The 22,952-nt window shown below is 38.8% G+C and overlaps 1 protein-coding gene across 1 annotated transcript; it reads left to right on the forward strand.

The window, feature by feature from the left end:
* Window positions 1–4,808: 4,808 nt before the first annotated feature.
* Window positions 4,809–13,964, forward strand: LOC115777651 (ubiquitin-conjugating enzyme E2 L3-like). Its single transcript, XM_030725583.1, is given in 7 exon segments — window positions 4,809–4,835; window positions 7,288–7,351; window positions 7,354–7,382; window positions 7,466–7,571; window positions 7,574–7,651; window positions 12,395–12,469; window positions 12,472–13,964. Coding segments are annotated over 7 exon segments (456 nt in total). The 3' UTR covers window positions 12,549–13,964.
* The last annotated feature ends 8,988 nt before the right edge of the window (window positions 13,965–22,952 follow it).

Raw genomic sequence — 22,952 nt, forward strand, 5'->3', positions numbered from 1 at the left:
ACCAATGTAATATATATATATATATATATATATATATATATATATATATATATATATATATATATATATATATATATATATATATATATATATATAGAGAGAGAGAGAGAGAGAGAGAGAGAGAGAGAGAGAGAGAGAGAGAGAGAGAGAGAGAGAACACACACACACACCACACACACACACACATTGGTCAAAAAAATGAAAAAATCAAATTAATACTTTGATACGTTGATCTCAAGGGTGACAAATTATGCTGGAAATCAATACTAATAGGCATTAGGTAATGTGTTAGGAATGAAAATATGCCACATTGCTTGATGGAAATGAAAACTGCTGAATTAAAAAACACCTTGAAAATCAAAGGGTTGGACATGCTGATTTTGTATTCTATAACAAATGCCAGTCAGGCTCCACAGGGCTGGGCAGTGGGCACAGGGCCCATTAGGCCACCCTCATGAAGTATGTTCCTGATTGGTCATAAACATTCACACCAGTCGCCTGCTGGAGGTCATTTTGTAGGGCTCTGGCAGTGATCATCGTGATCCTCATCCTGGAAGAGTTGTACAACCTCTACAGGGTCCAAGTATCGCCTCATGCTACCAGTAGTCACATTGACCCTACAAAACTGGGGGGGTCAGCATAGTTGCCTCTCTAGTGCACCCGTTGTTAATTTCATAAACATCAAAGCAGCTGAAACTGATTAACAGTCCCCTCTGCTACTTAACTGATGCTGAGTTGACTTGGTGCTACCCAAAGCCTTCCTCAGAATATGAGCGAGAGATACATAACTGAAGCCATACCAGCTTGGACGTTGCCTGGCTTAACAAGAGGGGTTATAGGCAATGCATGTGGGAATAATGCATGAGTAGAAAGGCAAAATCCACACTAACAAAGAAGCACCTAGTAACTCTGCAAAACAGCAAAAGAAGACAGCTACTATCAAAGCTGGAGATTCAAAGGCTAAAGTATTGCGTAGTATGGAAATAATGAGGAAGCCCTGGTAGAAGAGAGCAGTGCATGTGGATGATGCCCAGCTACTGTCGGGTCATGGTGCGGCTCTCTCTCGCTGCCCCTCTTACCAGATGGAGGTGAGACCAATGGAAACAAGTGCACCTTGATAGTAACTCCACACTTTACAAAAACTCACTGGAGATGAGCAGGTTTCGTTGCCAGGATTTATTGAAGCACAGAGTTAAACAAAGTACAAGAAAGCAAAAAGCCCTCCCGGGAGTGAATGCCTTGGAGCCGCTGCAAAGGTGATAGAGGAAGAGCAAAAAAGTGCGCTCCCTCCCAACTTTACCACTGCCTTTTATTCCCCAAACTCACCCTGCTGTTATTAGGGTCACTGGGCATAGAAGGATGCTTCCAATCCACCATGAACCATACTAGTTTGATCCTTTTGCAGAGGCTTCTTGACACAGTTCTCTGGGGGCTGTCAAAACAAACAACTTTCCCACGTGAAATTACCTCCCACAGGAGCACTCCCCTACCCTTCTATCCATATTTTCGCATTACTAGAAACACTTTTAGGGCGGTCTTATCTCAGTACACAAATCTACTCCCTTACATTATTACAGTAGCTTCGGTGGGACTTCAACCCCTACTTCGGGACACACACTCCCCGCTACTTGACCTTCATGCTGGCAATACAGTGTCAAAAATGCACAGTGTACAAAGGTGAGCCTCTAGATATGAATGAGTGCAGTTCCACTCACCTAACGCATGCAGTGTTCCAGTGTGTGAGTGACAATATATGTAACAAACAATATATAATGTGACCACTAATCTAGTGTGTGTGTGTGTGATTAATATATGTAACAATACATGATATAAAATACTGATAGTACATACTGATGTCAAAGTAATAAAAATACACCACACTACCTGCAATGATGCATCTACTGATCTGAGGATAGATATTGTGGCCAAACGTAGCCCTTTAAGACATATAAGAGAACAAGTCTGCCAGACCATATCTTTACAGTTGTACATGTTGTAGTACCATTGTGTGGAATATTTCTACTCACTATACATCAATAGAACCTTCAGAAACCTAATTATAATAATATGTATGAAGGAAATCCATAGTAACTACATAAGGTAGCTAAAAAGTGCACTAACCCACAAAGAAATTGAAAACCAATTTCTGTATCTGTATATTATGCTAGAAATGCCATATCTGTACATGCTAATGCACACAATAAAGTACATGGACTATGTTTTGTTGTTAGAGGAGTTTGGGGGTCACTGCCCCGAGTGACTGAACTGATAGTGTTTGTAGATAGTGGTAGCATAAAGTGTTATGTTTAGCCTAGAATCTTTGCTCTTCCTGGGAGGGGGGGTCACAGCCAACTGCTGGGATGGCCTGTGATTTCCTGAACCAAGATTGCCCGTGTACATGTAATTCTTCTAATTCTTTAATATATTAAATGTTTTAATTTTCAACTAAAGTGATTTAAATGTCTTCCTTCACAAATAAAAAAACACGATGTAACATACCCTGTAAGTAAGTTCTTGTATTGCGCTTTTCTACTCTGACTGAGCACTCAAAGCGCTTACACAAAACATAATACATGCTTATACTGTACATGCATAATTTTGGGACTAAGACTGTAAATACCCTGTAAATATGTTTAAGTACTAAGGCAGAGTCAGAGTCTGGTTCTACCAGAGCTTTCTTCTTCTTAAAAGGAGTTTTTCCTTCTCACTGTCACCAAGTGTTTTCTCATAGGGGGTCGTTTTGATTGTTGGGGTTTTCTCTGTATTATTGTAGGGTCTTCACCTTACAATATAAAGTACCTTGACATAACGGTTTCTGATTTGGCACTGTATAAATGAAATGAATTGAAATCCATTCCATTAAGCTTTTCCTAGGTGCTTGATTTTATACATAATTTGGAATCAGTGAGTGAAACCTTTTGGAAATATAGTGTACTTGGGGACAAAGTAAGAGACTAAAATCAGTTGTATTAAGATACAAGTCCACAGAGTTTTTGACATTTTTCACTTGTTTCAGACTTCTGTTAAATAGAAAAAATCAGTTCTTTTGTGCATTCCACACTGGGAAGGGATGGGAAGTGGCAAATATGTTGCTAAGCTGAAGATATCATTAATGGGTGTACTGCTGAAGCCAAGCTGGTTCATCCTTTTGGAATACTCTCATTAGCACACTCTCAAACCCTCATCACCTCCCTGCCCTCCCTCCTACAACCTCCAGCTGCAGCTGCAAGTTAGCCAGTGTACCTCCCCAGAAACTATCTCTCCCCAAACAAAAGTGAGCCACCTCTCACATTTAGCTATCTCATCTCCTGAGCAATATTCTGGACACTCCCCTAAGTGTTTTACCTAATCCCGCTCTCCTCTCTTCCAGTGAAGTCCTGTCTAGTACTCTGTGTCAGCTCTAGAAGTAACCCATTGTAGAGATTTCCTTGTGCAAATAATCCCACTGTGTGCAATTAAAAATTCAAAAACTGTCTCAAAAACTGGCCAAAAAATTATTTTAAATAAATAAAATATGAAGCTGGAATAAAAAACAGTTTACATTAGAGACGTGATTGACCAAAATACATCCAAGTAATTGTACAATCCTGTGGGAAAACTGCTCTTTGCCAAATTAGTACATGTCCAAATCTGTTCCTGTGACTAATGATGGTGCACTGATGTCAAGTCCAAAGAAATCATTTGAATTATAATTTTCATTTACAGATTTAAAATGCACTTAGTTGAGAGGAATGAGACAATTTAAGAAATGATGTTATTAATAACTAAATAGTGTATTGGCTAATATTTCAGTTTTTAGGTTTTATAGCAAAGAAGGCTCAGTTTCCTCCCTGAAAAGCCAGGGTAGAATATGTTCATGACAGAATGGCTCAGATTTATTTATTTATTTTGTGCAAAAAATCCACAGACTAATTTTAAACTTTGGTTTTGGCATGTTGTTTAGATTGAAAAGACTAAGTCCTAACAAATTTAGTGTGTACCACTTGTGATAATTTACCACAGCTTATATTAATTGTTTAATGCTTTGAGTTTAATTAGATTACCTCCATGCATCAAATCCATGATTGAACATATTTGTTTCTGTGCAGCCTTCTAATTTGCCTTTTATGACTTAACTCAAACTTATTATTTTACTGTTTAAATTCCCAGGTGGCAAGTTTTTTTTTTTTTTTCTGGTATGATCAGAAATAAGAGAAGCTGTGGATACTCACAAGTCCACATGTCCAGATTAGCAGCATTATAAAAAAGTTTGAGAAAATAACTGTTTTCAAGACAAGAATTTGTTCTACGTTTCTTAAAACCAGTATTGTATCATTGTATCATAACCTATAATTGTTGACCATTTATTTTAAACCTTTGACATTTTTTAAATGAAAAAGCTATTAGTTTGGGTAGTTTTGGAATTTTTATTTTTTTGCTCAAAGAATTATTTTCAGCTCGCAAGTCCCTCACAAGTTTATTAACTATGCTAAAATGCATTACCATCTTTTATTAAGTGTGTCTCTAAACAGATACAGACTTGAAAGTTAGTAAGACCTATTAGTAGAATTTCAAATCTAATTAAAATATTAAAGGCAGTCCATGTTTTAGTTTCGGTTGCACTAAACTTAAAGAAGCCCGAAGGTCTTGTGCCAGTTAACCCTTTTTGTAACAGATTTATGTTGGGGTCTTCGTGTCTTAATAATTCCTGGATTTTCTTTCCTTTCGATTTAACAAACAGGCGGACGTCCGACCTGATCAGCCTCAGCCGCAGGACCAGACCCATATTCGCCGCGCTGTGTATTCTGGGAACATACAGTAGTTTCAAGATGGCGGCGAGCAGGAGGCTGGCCAAGGTAAATCTCTCGATGCCGTTATTTTGTAGGTAATTTGTAATGTTTAAAAACGCATTAGCCATTAGTGAACGCGTGAGTTTCTTGGTACATTTTCATATTAGAAAGTATATTTCCATTAAGTGACAAATGGTGTCCATCTGAAGCTGTAGACTTCAACAAGAGGTCACTGTTGACCACCTAGCCGACCAATATTAACGTTAGGCAGCCAACAGTAGCAAATTAGGCCTGAGAATCCAGAGTGAGCTTTCTGAAGACTGCTACAAACCTGCTGTTCCGTTTCTTAGTTGACATTTGTACGTTACGAAAACATGAGTTCTGTGACCGAGAGAGTAAATCTGGTAGTGGCTCGGCCAAGACCGTGTGAATTTCCACGGCATAAGGCGTTTGCTAATCAGCTAAATGGCTATCCCCAGATCTCAGCTAGCTACCCAGTGAGTCCGTTAAACATAAAATTCACCAGACTTTGAAGTTCGCCATTAAGCAATGGGTGTGGGTCAACTATAGTGTCCACAGCTATAACTTGCCATTAATGATAGTTCGAAGGGACAGACTGTAAACGGTAGTTTCGTTTTGTGAAGTGGTAGTAACACATTGCGCAAGGTCTGTGTCTGTTCATTTTGTTTCCATGTGATTAGTGTTAAACTGTTTATCTCTCTTACAGTACTCTGTCTGCCACTCCAGCCGAATTACCATACTGTTAAATTAACAAGTTATAACAGACTGGGTTTTACTTGAATTAACAAAACCGAAACCGCAGAGACGAAAAGCAGAGCTGGTCTCTGACGTTTAAATGTGGTGCAAAAGCTGACTTATCAACAATGATATAAGCTTTCAAATTTATCATCCGTTTGTAGAACAAGTAAGCTCGGATGTGTCAGTGTAAAAGCCAAGTCAATATCAAGTCAAAACTTACTATTTTAAAGACCCATTAAAAAGAGTATTGCTTCTACACTTTGAGACTTTGCCCACAAACACAGCATAAAACTTGCAAACTGCCTCGCTGAAATTTCATATACCTTTTTTTTGCAGTTGCGATTGTAATACTAGATGTGCTGATGTCAGTGAGGTTATACAGGCGCTATCTTGAACTTGACATCACGCAGCAATTTTAGCATGAAAAAAGTGGCCCAAGTCAAGTACATCCTTTATTAGCTAGCAGCGTCTGAATATCAAGTTTACACATTATAACTGTGCTTTATGGAAATTGATCAGAGTTGTATGTCAGAATGTGAGACATTTAGTGTGCAATTCCTCCTCCCTTACACCTCCCACCATGCTTCAACATCTTGGGAAGAGTCTCAAGCAGTCTCATGCAACAGAGGTGTCTTGTTAGTACAAAAAAATTAGGAAGTACTAATTATTGGTATTAATTAGGCTTTTCATCAGCACTCTAAGTTATTTAACTCAGCTGTCAGGCTGGAATGATGCTAAACAGTAACAGTCACTTTATGACAAGATAGTATAACTTTTTAGTTATTTTGTTCAAGTCAGAATGATTTTTAAAATTTTTTTTTTTTTTTTAAACAAAGATCTAGAATTCACCCTTTTATTTACAGTCATAAAACCGCATATTTAATCTGTCACTCATGGAGATTTTGACACTGTTGGTAAGATCACACCTTTAGGATTTCTAAATCCTGTTGCATACAACACAACTCTGATACAGTGGATGTAGTCTTTAATAAAAAATGTCTTTGTTTATTTCAGTTAGTCATTTGGTTTAAGTGGCATATTTAATTGTACAGCTGCCTTAATTTTCTCGACCTGAAAATATTGGAGGTGGTACTGTTTAGTACTTGAACTGAGGATCTCTGAGGTGGTTAACAGGAACCAAACCATCTCCAGCATCAGCTCTGTTTTTAACTGTAGCTGAGCGCCAATGCTAATGTACTATACCATAAACACTACATATTGTTGACTGTACATATCCTTCAGTTATGGAGCAAAAGTGAAAAGTAGTGATTTATATGTATATATTTTTTAGATTCCGGTTATACATTTAATACAAAATAAAAACAACCAAGTAAGATTACAGCATATGTACTAAAGTACAGTTTTCAAGTAATTGGTGTTTTAATTTCAGGGTTCTAGCCAGCAATTGATTACCTGGTGCTTGGCCATGCTGAGGTCGTCTTGTGCCGGGCTGAGAATTTCATCAGTTTGCTATCAGTACTCTTCGCTATCACTGCAATTAGCAAGCGGGCACACACTCCACCCTGTTGCCAATACCAGACTCTGATTTTTTCTGGCTAGATCGCTGCACTGTATAGTAGTGTTTCACACAATTGGCAGTCTACCACCAGGCATGACCTATTTCATTCACAATGTGCACACACCGGGCTGAAATGTTTTCTGGCTAGAACCGTGAATTCATTAAAACTTCAGATAATTTGTATTTACTCTTTTGATTCTATTAACCTTTCTAATGTCCATTGTGTGCTTGTTCTCTCAGGAACTTGATGAGATTCGCAAGTCTGGAATGAAAAACTTCAGAAACATTCAAGTTGAGGAATCAAACCTTTGGCATGGCAAGGGCTCATTGTTCCTGTAAGCTGTGATTCCTTGTTTGGCCACTCTGAGATATGTAGGCCTGTGTTTTACCTTTACTGACCTTATTTGTTCACTTTCAGGACAACCCTCCTTATGACAAAGGTGCATTCAGGATTGAAATAATATTCCCCACCGAGTACCCTTTCAAACCTCCCAAGATCACATTCAAGACAAAGATCTATCACCCAACATTGATGAGAAGGGCCAGGTGTGCTTGCCTGTGATCAGTGCAGAGAACTGGAAGCCTGCCACCAAAACTGACCAAGGTTGGTATTAAGTGTTATACAGGGCTGCTCGAAGTAAGCTGATGTTCCTAGTAATGTGTAGAATTGCACACATTGCAGTTTTCTTTCTATTTTGTTTGACATGCTGATCCCAATTTTCCCCCAGCTTTTCTTCTTTTTTAAAGTTTATGTGCTAGAAAACTTTATCTCCAAAATAAAATACTGTCCTTTTTTTTTGGCAACTTTTATATTTTTCCAAAACTATGCCACATTAGAGGACTGAGTGTCAATCTCAGACGAGTTTCACATAGTGCTCCATGTTACTAAACCTTGTGTGGTATCATTGTGTTGTCTTTACCTATAATATACAGTCACTTGACTTGAGGTGACAGTTTGTTGATTTGGCGCTATATAAATAAAATGTAACTGAGTACTAGACAGAGTTTCTTATGCAACTTATGCAACTCCAACTGAAAAAGAATTGCAACAACATGCATCCAGCATGCTTCTGCATTGATCTGTAATTACAATTCACAAAAAAAATACAGTACTTGAAGTTGTGTTTTTTAAGTTGAGTCTGGGGAAAGCCACAAGTTAGCCTATATTTTGTATTATTCAGCAAAGTGTCAGATCATTAGACATGGCTGTGCTTAGGGATGTTCCTGGCGACTAATTTCATAGTCGACTAAACAAGGAAAAAATTAAAACTAATCGACTAGTGTAAAACTTAGAAAAACTCAGATATCAAATTCAACTTTATGCCTTATTATAGACAATGTGAAAAACTGTCTAAGCAAAGGCATTTGAAAACATCAATCATGTTCTTCTATAATGAATCGCACTTTAAATGCTGCTTAACTGTGCGAAAAAGTGCATTGTGCATTATGAACACTGCATGTTAGACTCCAAACAATGAAGGCAAAAAACTTAAAATCAATTGATGCTAAATATATGAAAACACGTTACTGCAAACAATGTTCACGCATCATTGAATATGAGAAAATAACATTCGAAAAACAAACTGCTACTTAAAAGTGTGGCGCATTGTGCCGCGCATTATGAACGATGCTTGTTGCTCTACAATTCATGACACGCATCAAAACAATACAATACAAACCTCCATCCATTTTCTCATGCTTATCTGGGGTCGGATTGCGGGGGTGGCATCCTGAGCAGTGGAGCCCAGATCTCCCTTTCCCCCAGCCTCCTCCTCCAGCTTACCCTCGATTCAGACTTCAGCGCTGGGTCTTTGTAGAGCTACAAAATAACCTACATAAGTGGCCGATGTTGTTACCTGTGCAGGTGCATTGTGTGTGTTAATTACTTTTCAGTCATGTCTGTTTTACATGCAGAGGCGGCCGACAGAAACATAAAATGCTGGGACTTTTTTCCCTCCTGGGTCCTACTCTTTGCTATGTTCAGTTTATTTTTTTTAAGGTGCAAACACATTTGTCCCTCTAGTTTTTTTTTTTTTTTGCTTCTTTGTACTGTTCACCAACTGTTCACAAAAGAGCAGTATTATGTGCAAAATGTGTGTAATATTAAGGACACATATGAACATCAACAGGGAGAAACATAAAGAAAAACAAAATACAAAACCCAATAAACTCTACAATAAACTTCCATTAAACTTCAGCATCAGTTCAGTAGATTAACAACACCTACATGTGGTGTACAACATCAGAATGCAGTGAATGTTTGATAAAAACAAACTGAACTCAAATCCATAGAAGATTCATAGAAGATTGCGATTAATGGTGTCAAATGCCTTTGTTTAGACAGCTTTGACATTGTCCATTAAACAGGCATAAAATTTGATATCTGAGTGTTTCTTAGTTTTAGACTAGTCAGTTAATCTAATGTTTTTTCCTTGTTCAGTCAACTAAGAAATTAGTTGCCAGGAACAACCCTAGTTCTTATACATCTGTCAAAAGACAAGGTGTATTATGTGATCACCCATGGCAGGGTGGGCAGGTGGGCAGGTGGGCGTCTGGGCGACGTTCATTGAAGTATCTGCTCAATAACTAGAGAATCATATGTCCTTCACTTCCCAAACTTCATGGGTAAGATGGCTTATGACCTAAGCAAGGTTGGGATTATATATGGGGTCAGTGGGGTCAAGGTCAAAGGTTATTGTTGCTAAAAATAGAAAAATGGTGTCCACTCAATAGCTGTGTCCAAATTCAGTGGCTGCATCCTTCAAAGGCCACATTTGTACACTGATTACGTCACAGCGAGGCGACGGAGGCTGTCCAAATTCTACGACTCCTCCAAATGCGGTTGCTGAATGCTTTCTTCTTTTCTCGAATTTGAAGGATGGGTCCGGTGTATCCTTTGTGGCTTACCATATCCCACGATTCAAAACTCAAATGTGGCAATGGTGGAGGAGAGCAGCCAAAAAGTTTTAAATACGACTGTTTCTGTGACACAAAATAAACTTTTAAGATGTTTTCAGAATGTAGATGTGTAAACTTTAAATATCTGCTTGTTTTATTAAGATATCGTTTAATTGCAAAAAGTGCTCTGACCTTTTCGAAGATGTCCGTTGCCGCTGCTCTACCAGCAGCTTGCCTTGCCATCTGTCAGCTGACTGGCCGATCGAAGCTCGCTATACTGGAGAGAACGCCTGACTCCCGGCACATCCTTTTCAAAGCCTTGCTGGCTTTCGCTGAGTGGAAGTTAAACACAGATATAATTCACTCAGATGATCTCTAACGGCTGATGTTTGTTTTATTTCAGTGTTCATTTGTTCCTGAGCAAATTGGTTTGGCTGAGATTAAAGTTAAGCTTCAAAACTAGTTTTTATTTAACTTTAATATTTTATTAGAAAGCTCTCAATATATTTGGAAATTAATCATTCACTCATCTGTATTCCTTGATGTTGAAATGTGTTATACTTATTTTAACAGCTTATTTTGAATTAAAGCCAGCATTAAATAAACCACAAAAAAAGGAGCAAAAGTTCGGGCTCCATTTTAACAGCTTCTTTTCCACAGCTGTGCTTTGCATTGTCACGTTTTTTAGGCAACATGAGGGACGCTGAAATGAGGGCGGGGCAATGCAGATATGAAGGCAAGACCATTCAATTTCACAGCTGTCACTTCTGGCCTTTGCTGTCTTCGTGGGCTTCGTAGGACCCAGCCTACGTAGACCGGGTCCTTTGAATATGCAGCCCCTGAATTTGGACACAGTTTATAAAAGTAACATTCAAAATTTATGGGTTGATAGCTTGTGACCAAAGCATGGTTGGGGATTGTATATGATTGTATATGGGATCACAGGGTTATATGGTTTAGGTCTTTTTTTGTTAAGTTTTTTCATGTCCACTTAATTCATTTCAATTCAGGTTGATTCAGTTTTATTTATATAGCGCCAAATTACAACAAACAGCGGCCTCCAGGTGCTTTATATTGTAAGGTTAAGACTCTACAATAATAAAGAGAAAACCCCAACAATTAAACCACCCCCCTATGAGCAACTGCTTGGCGACAGTGGGGAGGCAAAACTCCCTTTTAACCAGGCTCAGGGAGGGGCAGTCACCTGCTGCAGAGAAGAAAGCCAGTGCAGGAGAAATATGTTCTCTCTTTCTAGTCTAGCATTTTGCATCAGCTGAAGTCTGTTCAGGGAGTTTTGTAGGACAACCTGATAGTAATGAAATACAATATCTTCATATCTGAGAAATTATTTGAAGGATTTTGATGCGTGACTGTTCTCCATGGGTGGCTGTAGCTCAGGAGGTAGAGCAGGCCATCTACTAATTGGAAGGTTATTGGTTTGATCCCTCACCACTCCAGTCTGCTGCCAAAGTATCCTTGGACAAAATAATAACCCTGAAATTAGAAACTGCTTGTGTGAATGGGTGAATGAGACATACTGTATAAAGTGCTTTGAGTGCTCATGTAGAGTAGACAAGCGCTACATAAGAATTGCATAAGTGCTGCCTCAGCAATGTGGCCGGAAAGTCTCATGCTTTCATTTGTATGCAACACAAATGGCCGCTCTGTCTAGCTTCCTCTGGATGCTGTCGTTAGCCACCAAGCACTAAAATGTCTGTGTTGGTTAGTGTGTAACCATTTACCTTGTTGCTGGGTTTCAAAAGGGTGGGTTTGATTCTTGTGAGTCGCTCTCGTGACTCATCCTGTGACATCACTGCCTGGCCAATCAGTGGCATGCATTCTGTTGGTGTCACATTTTTGGATTGGCTCGGCGCTCTTGGAACCCTGGCTGAGTAAGTACTAAAAAAAGTACCAGTTACTAGCACCTACTGGAAAATCTGAAAAACCGAGCCAAGTTGAGTTGAGCTGACTATGTACTAGTGGAAAAGTAGCACTAGACTCCAAACAGCCTCTTTATGATGAATGTTACAAAATATGTCATACAGTTCCCTTCACTCAGGAACCACTATAATCAGCCTTCTTCATTATCTTCTCCATTTCTGGTTGCCATTTTGGAAAACATCAGGTCTCACTACTAAGTCCTAACTAGTAACCCTAACCATAACCCACAGACAACCAGAAACAGTATGTGTGCTTTTTATTTTTATTTAAATATTTTATAAAATGTGTTATACTCTGTTGGATTAATAAGTAAAAAGGATGCTTGGTACGAACACACCCTGAATAACAGTGGCACACAGCAATTACCAGATGTGTTGTCAGGTGTGTGTGTGTGTTCTGTCACTTCTGACACTGACCAGCACATACTATTGTGAAAGTGGAGGCTATAGTTTTGTTAGGAAAACCATTTTTGTATCTAACTAAATTTTTTTGGCTGTATGTCTTTCAGTAATTCAGTCACTTATCGCACTGGTGAACGACCCCCAACCAGAGCATCCCCTGCGGGCTGACCTAGCAGAAGAATACTCAAAGACCGTAAAAAATTCTTGAAGAATGCAGAAGAGTTTACAAAGAAACATGGTGAAAAGCGGCCAATGGACTGATCACCTCTCAAGCGCGTAGCCCTCTCTCTGCCTCCCTCCCCAACCCCCTTCTGTTTCACGTGCCCGACCAAATACTGATCTTCTTCTCCCTTCCCTGCTCCTCCATCTTCACCCCGCCAGCAGCTCATCACCTTCCTCGTTCACTCTGTTTCTCTTGTTTCCTCACACCGCTCCTTTCTGCAGCCCTGGAGCTACCCAGCTGAGACCAGGCAGTGGCAGCCTCAACCTCAGCCTCACTCCTAGCCAGGACTCTCTGTGGATCAGACAGCTTCCTCTTTTTCCTCCTCCTCCTCAGCCATAAATCTCCAGTCCATTTCTAACTTTCTAATCTTTCTTAAAGTGAAAAATGAAAAAAGAATTGTTAAGGGAACATGATGTTTAATGAAGTTGGGTGATATGTTAATTTTCTTTTGGCTTTTCCTCAGTATAAACAACTCCTGTTTTAAATAGATCTCACTTAGATATGATTTGTCAGAAGTATTTTATTATTTTATTTTAAAGAGCAGAATAGAAGTTGCTTTTTTGTTTTTATTTTTCATTTGCCCCATCTTATGTAATGTTTTAAGCTGAAACAAACACAGTAGTGAACAAAGAGAAGCTGTAGATAAGACCTAAGGATGTGTGCTGACTACTGCTTCTAGAATTGCACTGTACTCTTTGGAACATCTCACATCTCCTTCCTCAGAGTTGTAACCAATTGAGCAGAAACAAAATGTCAGGCCAGACATGAATTGAATTACTGTGGAAAATGCTAGAGATGATTTTTGTGAAAGTGAAAAACCCTATCTTTTCAAGCACTCATAACACGCAGCCAACAAATTAATGTACTATCCCCTCATTTTGTGATGTTTTTGCAGCACAGGTCACTGGCAGTCTAAGCACATGCTGTAATAATAGATTTCTGCATCACAAATGATTATTGTGATTTTTTTTCTCTCCCTCCTCCTTAATAGCTATTTGCTCCTAAATTGTTTGATTGGAACTTGATACATAAAATTTGCAAGAATGTGTTTGATAAATTAGAGTTTCCATGCATGTCCCCTCTCCTATTCCTGGGTTCCCAGTATACTCATGTATCATATTAGAAACAAGACCCTTCAGTACACTGAGACATATTCCAACTGCAGATAGTCAGCTACCCAGCTCAAAGGGACCTAACTTATCAGGAGGGGGAAGGAGACACTGGAGAAGGATGCACTAAGCTTGAATGAAGCTTGAATCACCTTGTGGAGATCGTCCAAGAAACAAGCACCTTGAAGGCAGCTGGGAGAGGGCTTGCTCTCCGGGGATGTGTCAGGACAAGGAAAGGGACTGCAGTGGCCAAAAAACACCATGTAACAGCTATTTGACCTGGTCCCAATATTGTTTCATAATAAAGATGATGGCTTACCATTTGGCCTCACTGTTTCCCTGGTACTGAAGTGGATGTTGTGTGTTTTTGTAGTGACTCAGCAGAGAAAAAGAAGTGATCTAAGCCTGACATAAATTGATTAACATAAAGTTTAACAAACATTACAAACTTTGATTATTTAATGTCATGATTATACCCATTCTAAAGTCTACTTTGTTTCAAAAGCTTTTAACATTTCAGTCTTCTGCTAACAACACAGTGTGTAAAAAAAAAAAACACTTGTACTTCACAAAAAAGGTAGTATGTGGACCAAGGTAAAAATGCACTTCCAGTTCAATGGTCCATATTAAAATTTGTTTACTTTGACTCCCATATATGTTGAAAATATTAGAATGTAAACAGCATGTGTAACAGTATTTTAGAATGCTACCATGTTTGTCAAGAGAGCCAGGTAACCGTAAATCTGGGTTACTTTTTTAGCTTAAGTCACTTAAATTATGAGGTGGTTTCCATACTTGCAGAATACCACAACTGTTGCTGCTTTGAACTGGGACTCAAATCTGGGTGTTGACTTTGCCATTCTATGACCATTCCTTTCTTCTCTATAAGCCATTCCTTGGTGGATTTGTTAGGATCGTTATTCTGTTGGTTCAGCTTCATCTTTTAGACAAAACCTCCCATCAGCAATCTTCCATGTGATTCAGACTTCATTATTTATTTAACGACTGAAAGCAAAACAACCCAAACCAGGAAATTTGCACCAACATTCAGAAAAGCTGTCTTTGGTCTGCACCAAATGTGTCAACTGTTACTGTGGCGAGTGAGCTATCATTGATTATTCTGTTCAGAGCCAGTGTTTTAAAAAGCTTGCTCCTTGTCTATCATCTATATAGGGAAACAATAGACGCTTAATGTTCATTTTGGACAGGAAAGGATGTTGACACGTCTCATAAGCAGGTTAAAATGTGTGAAATCTCTGTAAACACATGCACTGTAACAGCAAGAGCTGCAAGAGTTACCTGTAGCTAATATGAAAAACCTTTTCTTGATTGTATTTAAATTGTTTACATTTTTAGGATTTTTATTTGATGTATTATTTGATCAGTAAAACTATCTCATTCATTTAGAAGACTCACTTTAACATTGCCGATGATAACAGTATATCAACTTTGTATTATCTTATTCATAGACATAGACATATACATCAGATTGAGGAAGAAAGGTGCTTTTGAACATGGCATAGTTGTTTGTGCCAAATGTGTTTTTCAGAAATTGCTGATCTGCTGGGTTGTTTCCTGTACAACCATCTGTAGGGTGAAATAAGTCTCAGTTTCCGCTGCGACGTGGTAAATAGACTGATCCTTATATAGGTTAGATTAGATTGGATTAAACTTTATTAATCCCTTTGGGAGGGTTCCGTCAGGGAAATTAAAGTTCCAGTAGTGCTTTTTACATTATAGTCACACAAGCAGAGATATAGTTGGAAATATTGTCAGTCGGAAATATACAGATCCTGTATATCAGAAATATACAGTCAGAAATCTACAAGAATGTGCAAGAATATACAGTCAGAAATATACAGTCAGGAATATACAGTCAGGAATATACAAGCAAAGAATAAATAGATAAATAATAAGCAAAGATACAACAAGACAAAGAAGATATAAGATGTCAGACAGGTGAGGTAATGATTGCACATTGATATTATTCATTGTCCAGTACTGTTTTATGTTACATTGTGTTTATGGTCAGGCTCAGGCTTTGGTATAACTGAGGTGGAAGCATAGTTTAACAAACACGTTGATTAATGATTATTAAGTAAATAATGATAATACTCTTCGCACATAATGTTTCAACCTGAAAAATGTCAATGGTAAAGGTAGTTATACTCATGAATTACTGAACATTTCCCCACTCTTGTACCCAAGAGTACCAACCCAAAAACACAAGAGATGAAAACAAAGCAACAACAAGGTTATAAAGTTGCCTGTGCCAAACAAATACTATCATAAAATATGATGCTGTGCAAGTAGGGGTGAAAAACCCAAACATCATCAGGTTTGGGAAAAGCCCCACTACAACCCCCCAGTCCAGCCGGTCAGCCAGGTACCCAGAATACCCCAGGTTCTTCTTTAGTGGACACGTGAAATATTCCAGGTTGTCTGGTTCTTCATAGTACCATCCATCAGAAAAGATACAGAACAATGAGTCAGAGTGTTATGTGTGAAATATAAATGATGTGAAATAATAACTGAATGATTTGTAAGAGGAGTAATGATATATGCATTGTGGGAACAATGAGTGTGGCAGTGTCATGTCTTTGATGCAGTCTCTTGTATCTGTCAGCCTGTTCCTTGAGCACATAGACAGATCTGTGAAACACTGCCAATTGCTTGAGAAACTTTGGGTTCTTGGCTTCCACCTCATGGAGGCGCAATTCAGGCTTGTATTTTGCTATTTTCCACTGCAGAGCACTCTTCGCCTTGTCCAGCAACTTGACTTTCACTTGCTTCCAAGTTCTTTGCTGTTGTTCCAGAGCTGCTTTAACCTGCCACAGGTGTCAGCATAAGATTTGGCATCAAACTCAGGAGCCCTTCGAATGGCCCGGTTCCAATATTTACAGTGGAAATTGGCTGGGATGCAATGGCCCATGCAGATATGGGCCAGCATTTGACTAGGGACATCAGAACATGCTCATGGTGGCCTGGGCTCTCAGTGAACTTCCCATCTGATTTAGTTCCTGTTCAGGATTCTCAGGATTTAGTGGATAATGAGTAGGATAAGGTGAGCAACTTCCCCTCCAATCTGCATGTCACGGATCAGCAGTGTGGCTGGCAGGAGAAGTACCCAAATGCAGGACTCAGGAGGCAAAGTGTGAACTCAGAAATACACAGCTTTATTGTTGGTTACACATCGGGTACAAGGAAACTAGGAAAGCTCAACTGAGCTAATAATTCAGCAAACTAGGAATACACAGGTAAACTCTGAACCAGGAAACACACTACCTAAAATGTGACAAAGATCAGAGGGAAAATTCAGCGTTTAAATGCCCACAAAGGACTAATTGGGAAAACAACACAGCTGGGGAGTCAGCGGGTGAACCTAATCAAACCAATGACACAGAAGGGAAGCAAAATTAATACAGTGCACAAGGACGAGGGACTCACAAAGAAAAACAGGAAATGACTAAACATAACGGACAGAAACACTGACTTGACGCAGGGAGGCAGACACACTGGAGGAAAGAACACAAAGGAGGACCTAAACTCTAAGGCACTAGAACTGAGAACACGACTAATATACTTAACTGGAAAATATACAAGAAACAATATACAACCTAAGGACTGCAGAAAAGCCCCAAACCCAAGGAATCTGACCAGGATCCTAACACATGTTCTTGTCCTGCGACTGATGCTTTTCTACTTAGCATAAACCATAAATTATCAACTATTCTCAAAGAAATATATATACAATGACTCTGGGAGTTATTATTAGCTGGGCATGCAACCGTTAGTAACTATGTACAGCATTACTGTTTTGTGGACAAACTTTAAAATCATTGCCAAACTGAATAAGAAGATGAATCCCAATTTGAATGTTGGACATTGAGTCACTGGTAGAATGTATTAGATTCCTATCCTGATGATTTTAGGGTTTTTTTCTTTGCATTACTTCGTGGTCTGTAAATTAACTTCACTGTTAAAGATGCTACCTTTGAAGTAATTTTATTGCCACTGTTAATGTTATGGCAGTATTCCAACTCATATGATTTTCAGAGTTACCATGTCCTCATTACCACAGTGTGAGCTGTTCATATTCTCCGCCTTCATAGTGTGGTCGAGGGCCAAGTATCTCTTAACCTTGCTTGGGCTGGTTCCTTCTTATCTGAGTGTCTATGTGTGTAAGAATCATAACCAGCATAGAATTCGCTCTCATAATATTATACAAATGCTTGTCCCCAGAGTCAGAATGGAATTTGGAAAAAAGGCTGTTAAATACACCGCTCCTGTCTCCTGGAATAATTTAGGGAAGGAATTGAAAGGAATTGAAATTGTCAGAAATGGTTACGATGGGGGAGTTTAAGTCCATTTTAAGGGAACATGAAAATAGGTCCTGTGGTCAATGTGACTGCTTTTAACATTGAATTTGATTTGCATATATGTGCTAGATTGTTGACTGACAGTCACTGGTTAGATTGATGGGTGTTGTATTTGTTGTAACCTTTGCTTCAGATCAGGCACCTTTGTAATGTCTAATTATAGTTGTAAAACAGGCAGCTGATCATTTGCAGAGGAACGGTTTATTTGAAGAGTTTCAGTCAAGTTTCAGAATTCATCGCAGTACAGAAACAGCATTAATGAAGGTTACAAATGGTCTGCGTAAGGCCTCTGACAGTGGAGTCATCTCTGTGCTTGTCCTGCTAGACCTCAGTGCAGTGTTTGATACTGCTGACCATAATATTTTATTACAGAAATTAGAATAGAATAGACGGCTTTTATTGTCATCAAACATGGAGAACAATGAAAATGTAGCAGCTGCCACAATTCAGTGCCTTTCCTTATAAAATGTAAACAAGAAAATAAGAAAAATACTGTAAAACCAGCATGTATATGCTTCAAGAGCAGCAGTACGAATATCAAACAACACAAGGACTTACAGGGGAATAAATAATTGTAACAAATATACAAAATATACCAAATATTGCCAGTTATTGCACAGAAGAGTTCCAGTTTCCACCACCATGTAGCATCAGCATGACAATAACCTGTGTCATGACCTTGGACACAGATTACATTTTAGTTATTTTCTCATCTTCACACAGGCAGTCTTTGTACAAGAAAATTGCAGTTACATACCCAAGAGGTGCACAAGGGTTGTTAGAGTTTAAACACAAATTTCCATCACATTTCTATCCTTTTGATTATTTTTAATCACCCTTATCAAATTATAGTAGTATTAATAGTAGTGTTGTAGTCAAGACCACCTAACCCGAGACCGAGACAAGACCAAGACCAGAGGGTATCGAGACCGAGACAAGACCAAGACTTTTAGGGTCCGAGACCAGTCGAGACCAAGACCGAGGGGGGGCGAGACCGAGACAAGACCAAGACCAGTGCCTGACACTACATGACACAATAAAATGTGAAAAATGATCAAAATCACTTCTCAAATTCATCTGAAAGATCCGCATTCCCATAAAATTACCCTGATATTAAAAACTCACAGCTCAAATAAATATAACCATCTTTATTTAATACTCCTGGGTATTAAATAAAGATCATTTATCACAGAATGTAAAACAATTATTCATAGTTCATCACAATAGTCTTAACTATTCTCTGCCTTTCATAAACTATGCATAAAGTTGTGTTGTTTTTAAACCAACAACCTTTGTAAAAATGGGTGCTTTTTCAAAACCACATAGCTAAATGTGTAAAACTGAAAAAATGGCAAACACTCATCGACAGTAAGAACTAAAGCCTTTAATCTTATACAGATTAAAGCTGCAGGATGTAACTTTTATAAAAAATCTGGTTTTTACATATTTGTTAAAACTGTCACCATGTCAGACAGTATGAGACCGATAATCTGCGAAAAAAATGGAGCTCCTCCACCTCCTCCCTGAACCGCTCCCAGTCAAAAACAACCAGTCAGAGCCAGGAGGAGGGTCTTAGCACTGTCAATCACTCCTGGTGTATGCTGCTCAATGTAGTTGTGTGCAACACTTCATAATTTGGTATCGATCCTATGCCACAGGGCCATTATCACCGATACTGATACCAATACTTTTTAATAATTATGAAGAATTTCCATGAAGTTTAACTGGTTTGAGATTTTTTTCCTTTGGATCATTAATTAGTTAAAACCCAGGATAGAATTGGGCAAAGTTTATATGTAAGTAGAAAATACTTCATCAAAATAAAAGTTATTGTTCTGAAACAATAGAATAAAACAATTTTCCCCATACATTGATGTCTGGAATTTTTTTTCATAAATTAAGTGTACAAAATCATCACTCAAGAACAAATGCAAACTTTTTTCCAGGTAGATTTTTCAGAAAGTATAATAAAAAAATTTTATAAAAAATGTTCCTTCATTCACTAATTTTCTACAAATTTACATTTAAATTTGATTTAAATGTTTCATAGCAAAATCCTTTTTTTTCCCAAATAAAATATGTGTGCATCACATGACAGTATAACAAAACACTGTGGGGAGGGGAGGAGCAAAGTGCTCTGTGCTGTGACAGGAGCGACACTTAGACAGTCAGCTCGCATCTTTGATGAAACCGCAGTACTGCATACAGGAGAGAAACTCAAGCCAAAGTATCGATCTCATCACACTGATATTGATCAATACCAATACAACGTTGGCATCCATATTATCGATATCAGGATCAATCTGCCCACCACTAGCTCAATGTACTGATGGCGGAGAAACAACTTACTTACTTCTCTGCTGTTACCATTGGTGGTGGCCATGGTAACTTCCGGGTTCTAGCAAGAAATATTTCTCACCCCAGCACTAATGCTAATGCTAATTAGTAAGCTAATACTAACCACTAAATGCCGCTCCCACTTGTTAATTGAGTGATGGGGCCTAAGACATAACCAGAAAGCAGTAATCAGTTTTTTTGGACGTGTAGTTACATTTCTCGAGGTGCATGTCAGGTTTGCTTCAGAGAGGATTTTCAGTTATACACAAAGGATCAATGCAGAACTCTAAATCAGGCCTTATTAGATTGATAGAATGATCATTTTACATATAATCCAGAAAAGTTACATTTATACATCACGCATTTAATGTGTCCCAGAGTGCCGTTTCCTTCCACTGTGTTTGCAGAAATCACATAAAAAAATACACAACAAAAACATAATCCAGATTCCTCGGCTGCTAAAAGCATTTGCTACATTTGAATATCAGCCACCATATTGTGAGCATAAACTATCATGTTTTTAATGCAACAATAGGAAGTGACATCATCTTGCTGGGAACTGTAGTATTTTATTCTTGAAGGCCTCTCATAGCTCTACTGGTGCTGAAAATTAATGTTTGACTATGGCTTTCTGAATACAAGTAGGGCTGCAACTATCAATTATTTTAGTAATCAAGTATTTAATTGATTACTCCGTCAATTAATCAAGTAATTGGATAAGAAATAATTTTTCATTTTAACAACTCATCAGCATATTTTAACTTCCGTACTGCAGATGTTTCTCTGTGTGAAACAAACAGGGTGGATGGAGCAGCTACAAAGTTCTCTGTTCTTCATGTTGCTGATCAGGTGGTTGATAAAAACATTTTGAAGGAGCCCCTCTGTAATGATGGTGGTGGAGGGGGCACCGAACGATTGCTAGTGCTAATGGCAGCCCCCCTTTCCCCAGTACACTGTGGTTATAGATCTGTTCTGGTGGCTACAGCTGACGTAAAGAAAAAAATAACAGCTGACATCCTCTGCACAACACGCGCACATTCAAACATGCGCACTCACAGCACAGAGAAGTAGGGGCGTGAAAAAACATCTCAGCGATCCACTCGCGTTAAAGGCTCGTTTTTGTTTTTTGGGAAATGCTCCGCTTACACAGAGACACCTGAGCTGCAGAGCTGAAACCAAACATCAAAGCAACAAATTTGTGTCGAGGATTTTTAATAATCGAATTGCGTTATTCCAAGAATCGTTGCAGCCCTAAAACTTGCATTAAATTTTTAGTTTGTGTATCAAAATACATGAAGGTTGGTATTTACCTTTCATGCTGGGATTTTTTTGTTGAATCGGAAGCCTGAAATTTTCCTTTGATCTTCATTTTCCCTCTTACTTCTCTTCGTGTTCATGCAGTTATTTCGATTTATGCAGCACATGCGTGACCATAGTGAGATCAAACATACACATTGTGAATGAAACTGTCCGTGCTCTGTGGTAGATTGCAAACTGCGGTGAAATGATACAGGCGTAAGCAGCGATAATAGCAGCGACCTAGCCGGGGCGGAGTCTGTGAGGTGCGCTCCTTTGAGAGGCAGAGGAGCGCAATATTTGTGGGATTTGAATCAGTACGTTTTGCATCCAATAAAAGCAAAGATGTTAACAAATAAATTGGACAGTATTCTGGCAATTTAGTGATATTTCCACAGCTGTGGTCTTGACTGGTCTTGAAATAAAATCCCGAGTCCGCAAGGTCCGAGTCCATGACAAGACCGAGACCAAATGCGGTCGAGTCCATGACAAGACCGAGACCATCAAAAAGCGGTCTCGAGACCGGTCTCGAGACCAAGACCGATCTCGAGTACTACAACACTAATTAATAGTAATAATAACAAAAAAAACTTCCATGAAACATCGGTGTTTACACACCTGGGGTTCAAGTAAACACTTCAAAAATTGAAAGGTGAAATAGTCTTAGCTGCTTAGTAAAACAGGCATCTTAATGATCACAACAGTAAAGAGAATTAGAAAGTGACACATCATAATTTTCATGACGGATTTAACTCCAGTTGTTTCAGGTAAAGAAGCCATTTGGTGTGAGACAGATTTACGTATCAGTGTTTCTAACAATCGGACTTCTAACGCAGGGGATGACACAGCACCCACACAGTGTCAAGAGAGCTAAAGCTCTAATGACGCTAGCTGTTATTACTTTGGTTCTGGGATCCTCTTGCAACTGCTGACATGAACCCAAGTGGTGTGACCTTTGACCTTAACTGCTGTCTGTGTTGTCAGTAGTACCTGGAATGGTCCCTGCCACTGTTATTGCTTCCAGATGGTTCTCCGGATCTTTGATATCAGCACCCAGTCTCCTGGTCTGAGAGAATGTAGGTTTGTTTGGGCTGGTTGTGGAAAGGCTGCTTTAACCTGCTTATGGAGAGAGGACAGACTAAATGAGAGATATATACAGTAGCATAACTTTTCATCCTCACAGTGTTCTGTGGTTGGAAGAGGATGACCTGGGGGCCCTATCCCAGAATTTGGTGGACGTCCAAACAAAATTTCAAAAGGACTGAGGTCATGTTTGGCTCTTACTCTTGTCCTCATGTGCATTAACACAAGGGGTAAGGCT

Source organism: Archocentrus centrarchus, unplaced genomic scaffold (genome assembly GCF_007364275.1).
Source record: "Archocentrus centrarchus isolate MPI-CPG fArcCen1 unplaced genomic scaffold, fArcCen1 scaffold_63_ctg1, whole genome shotgun sequence".
Taxonomy (NCBI): domain Eukaryota; kingdom Metazoa; phylum Chordata; class Actinopteri; order Cichliformes; family Cichlidae; genus Archocentrus; species Archocentrus centrarchus.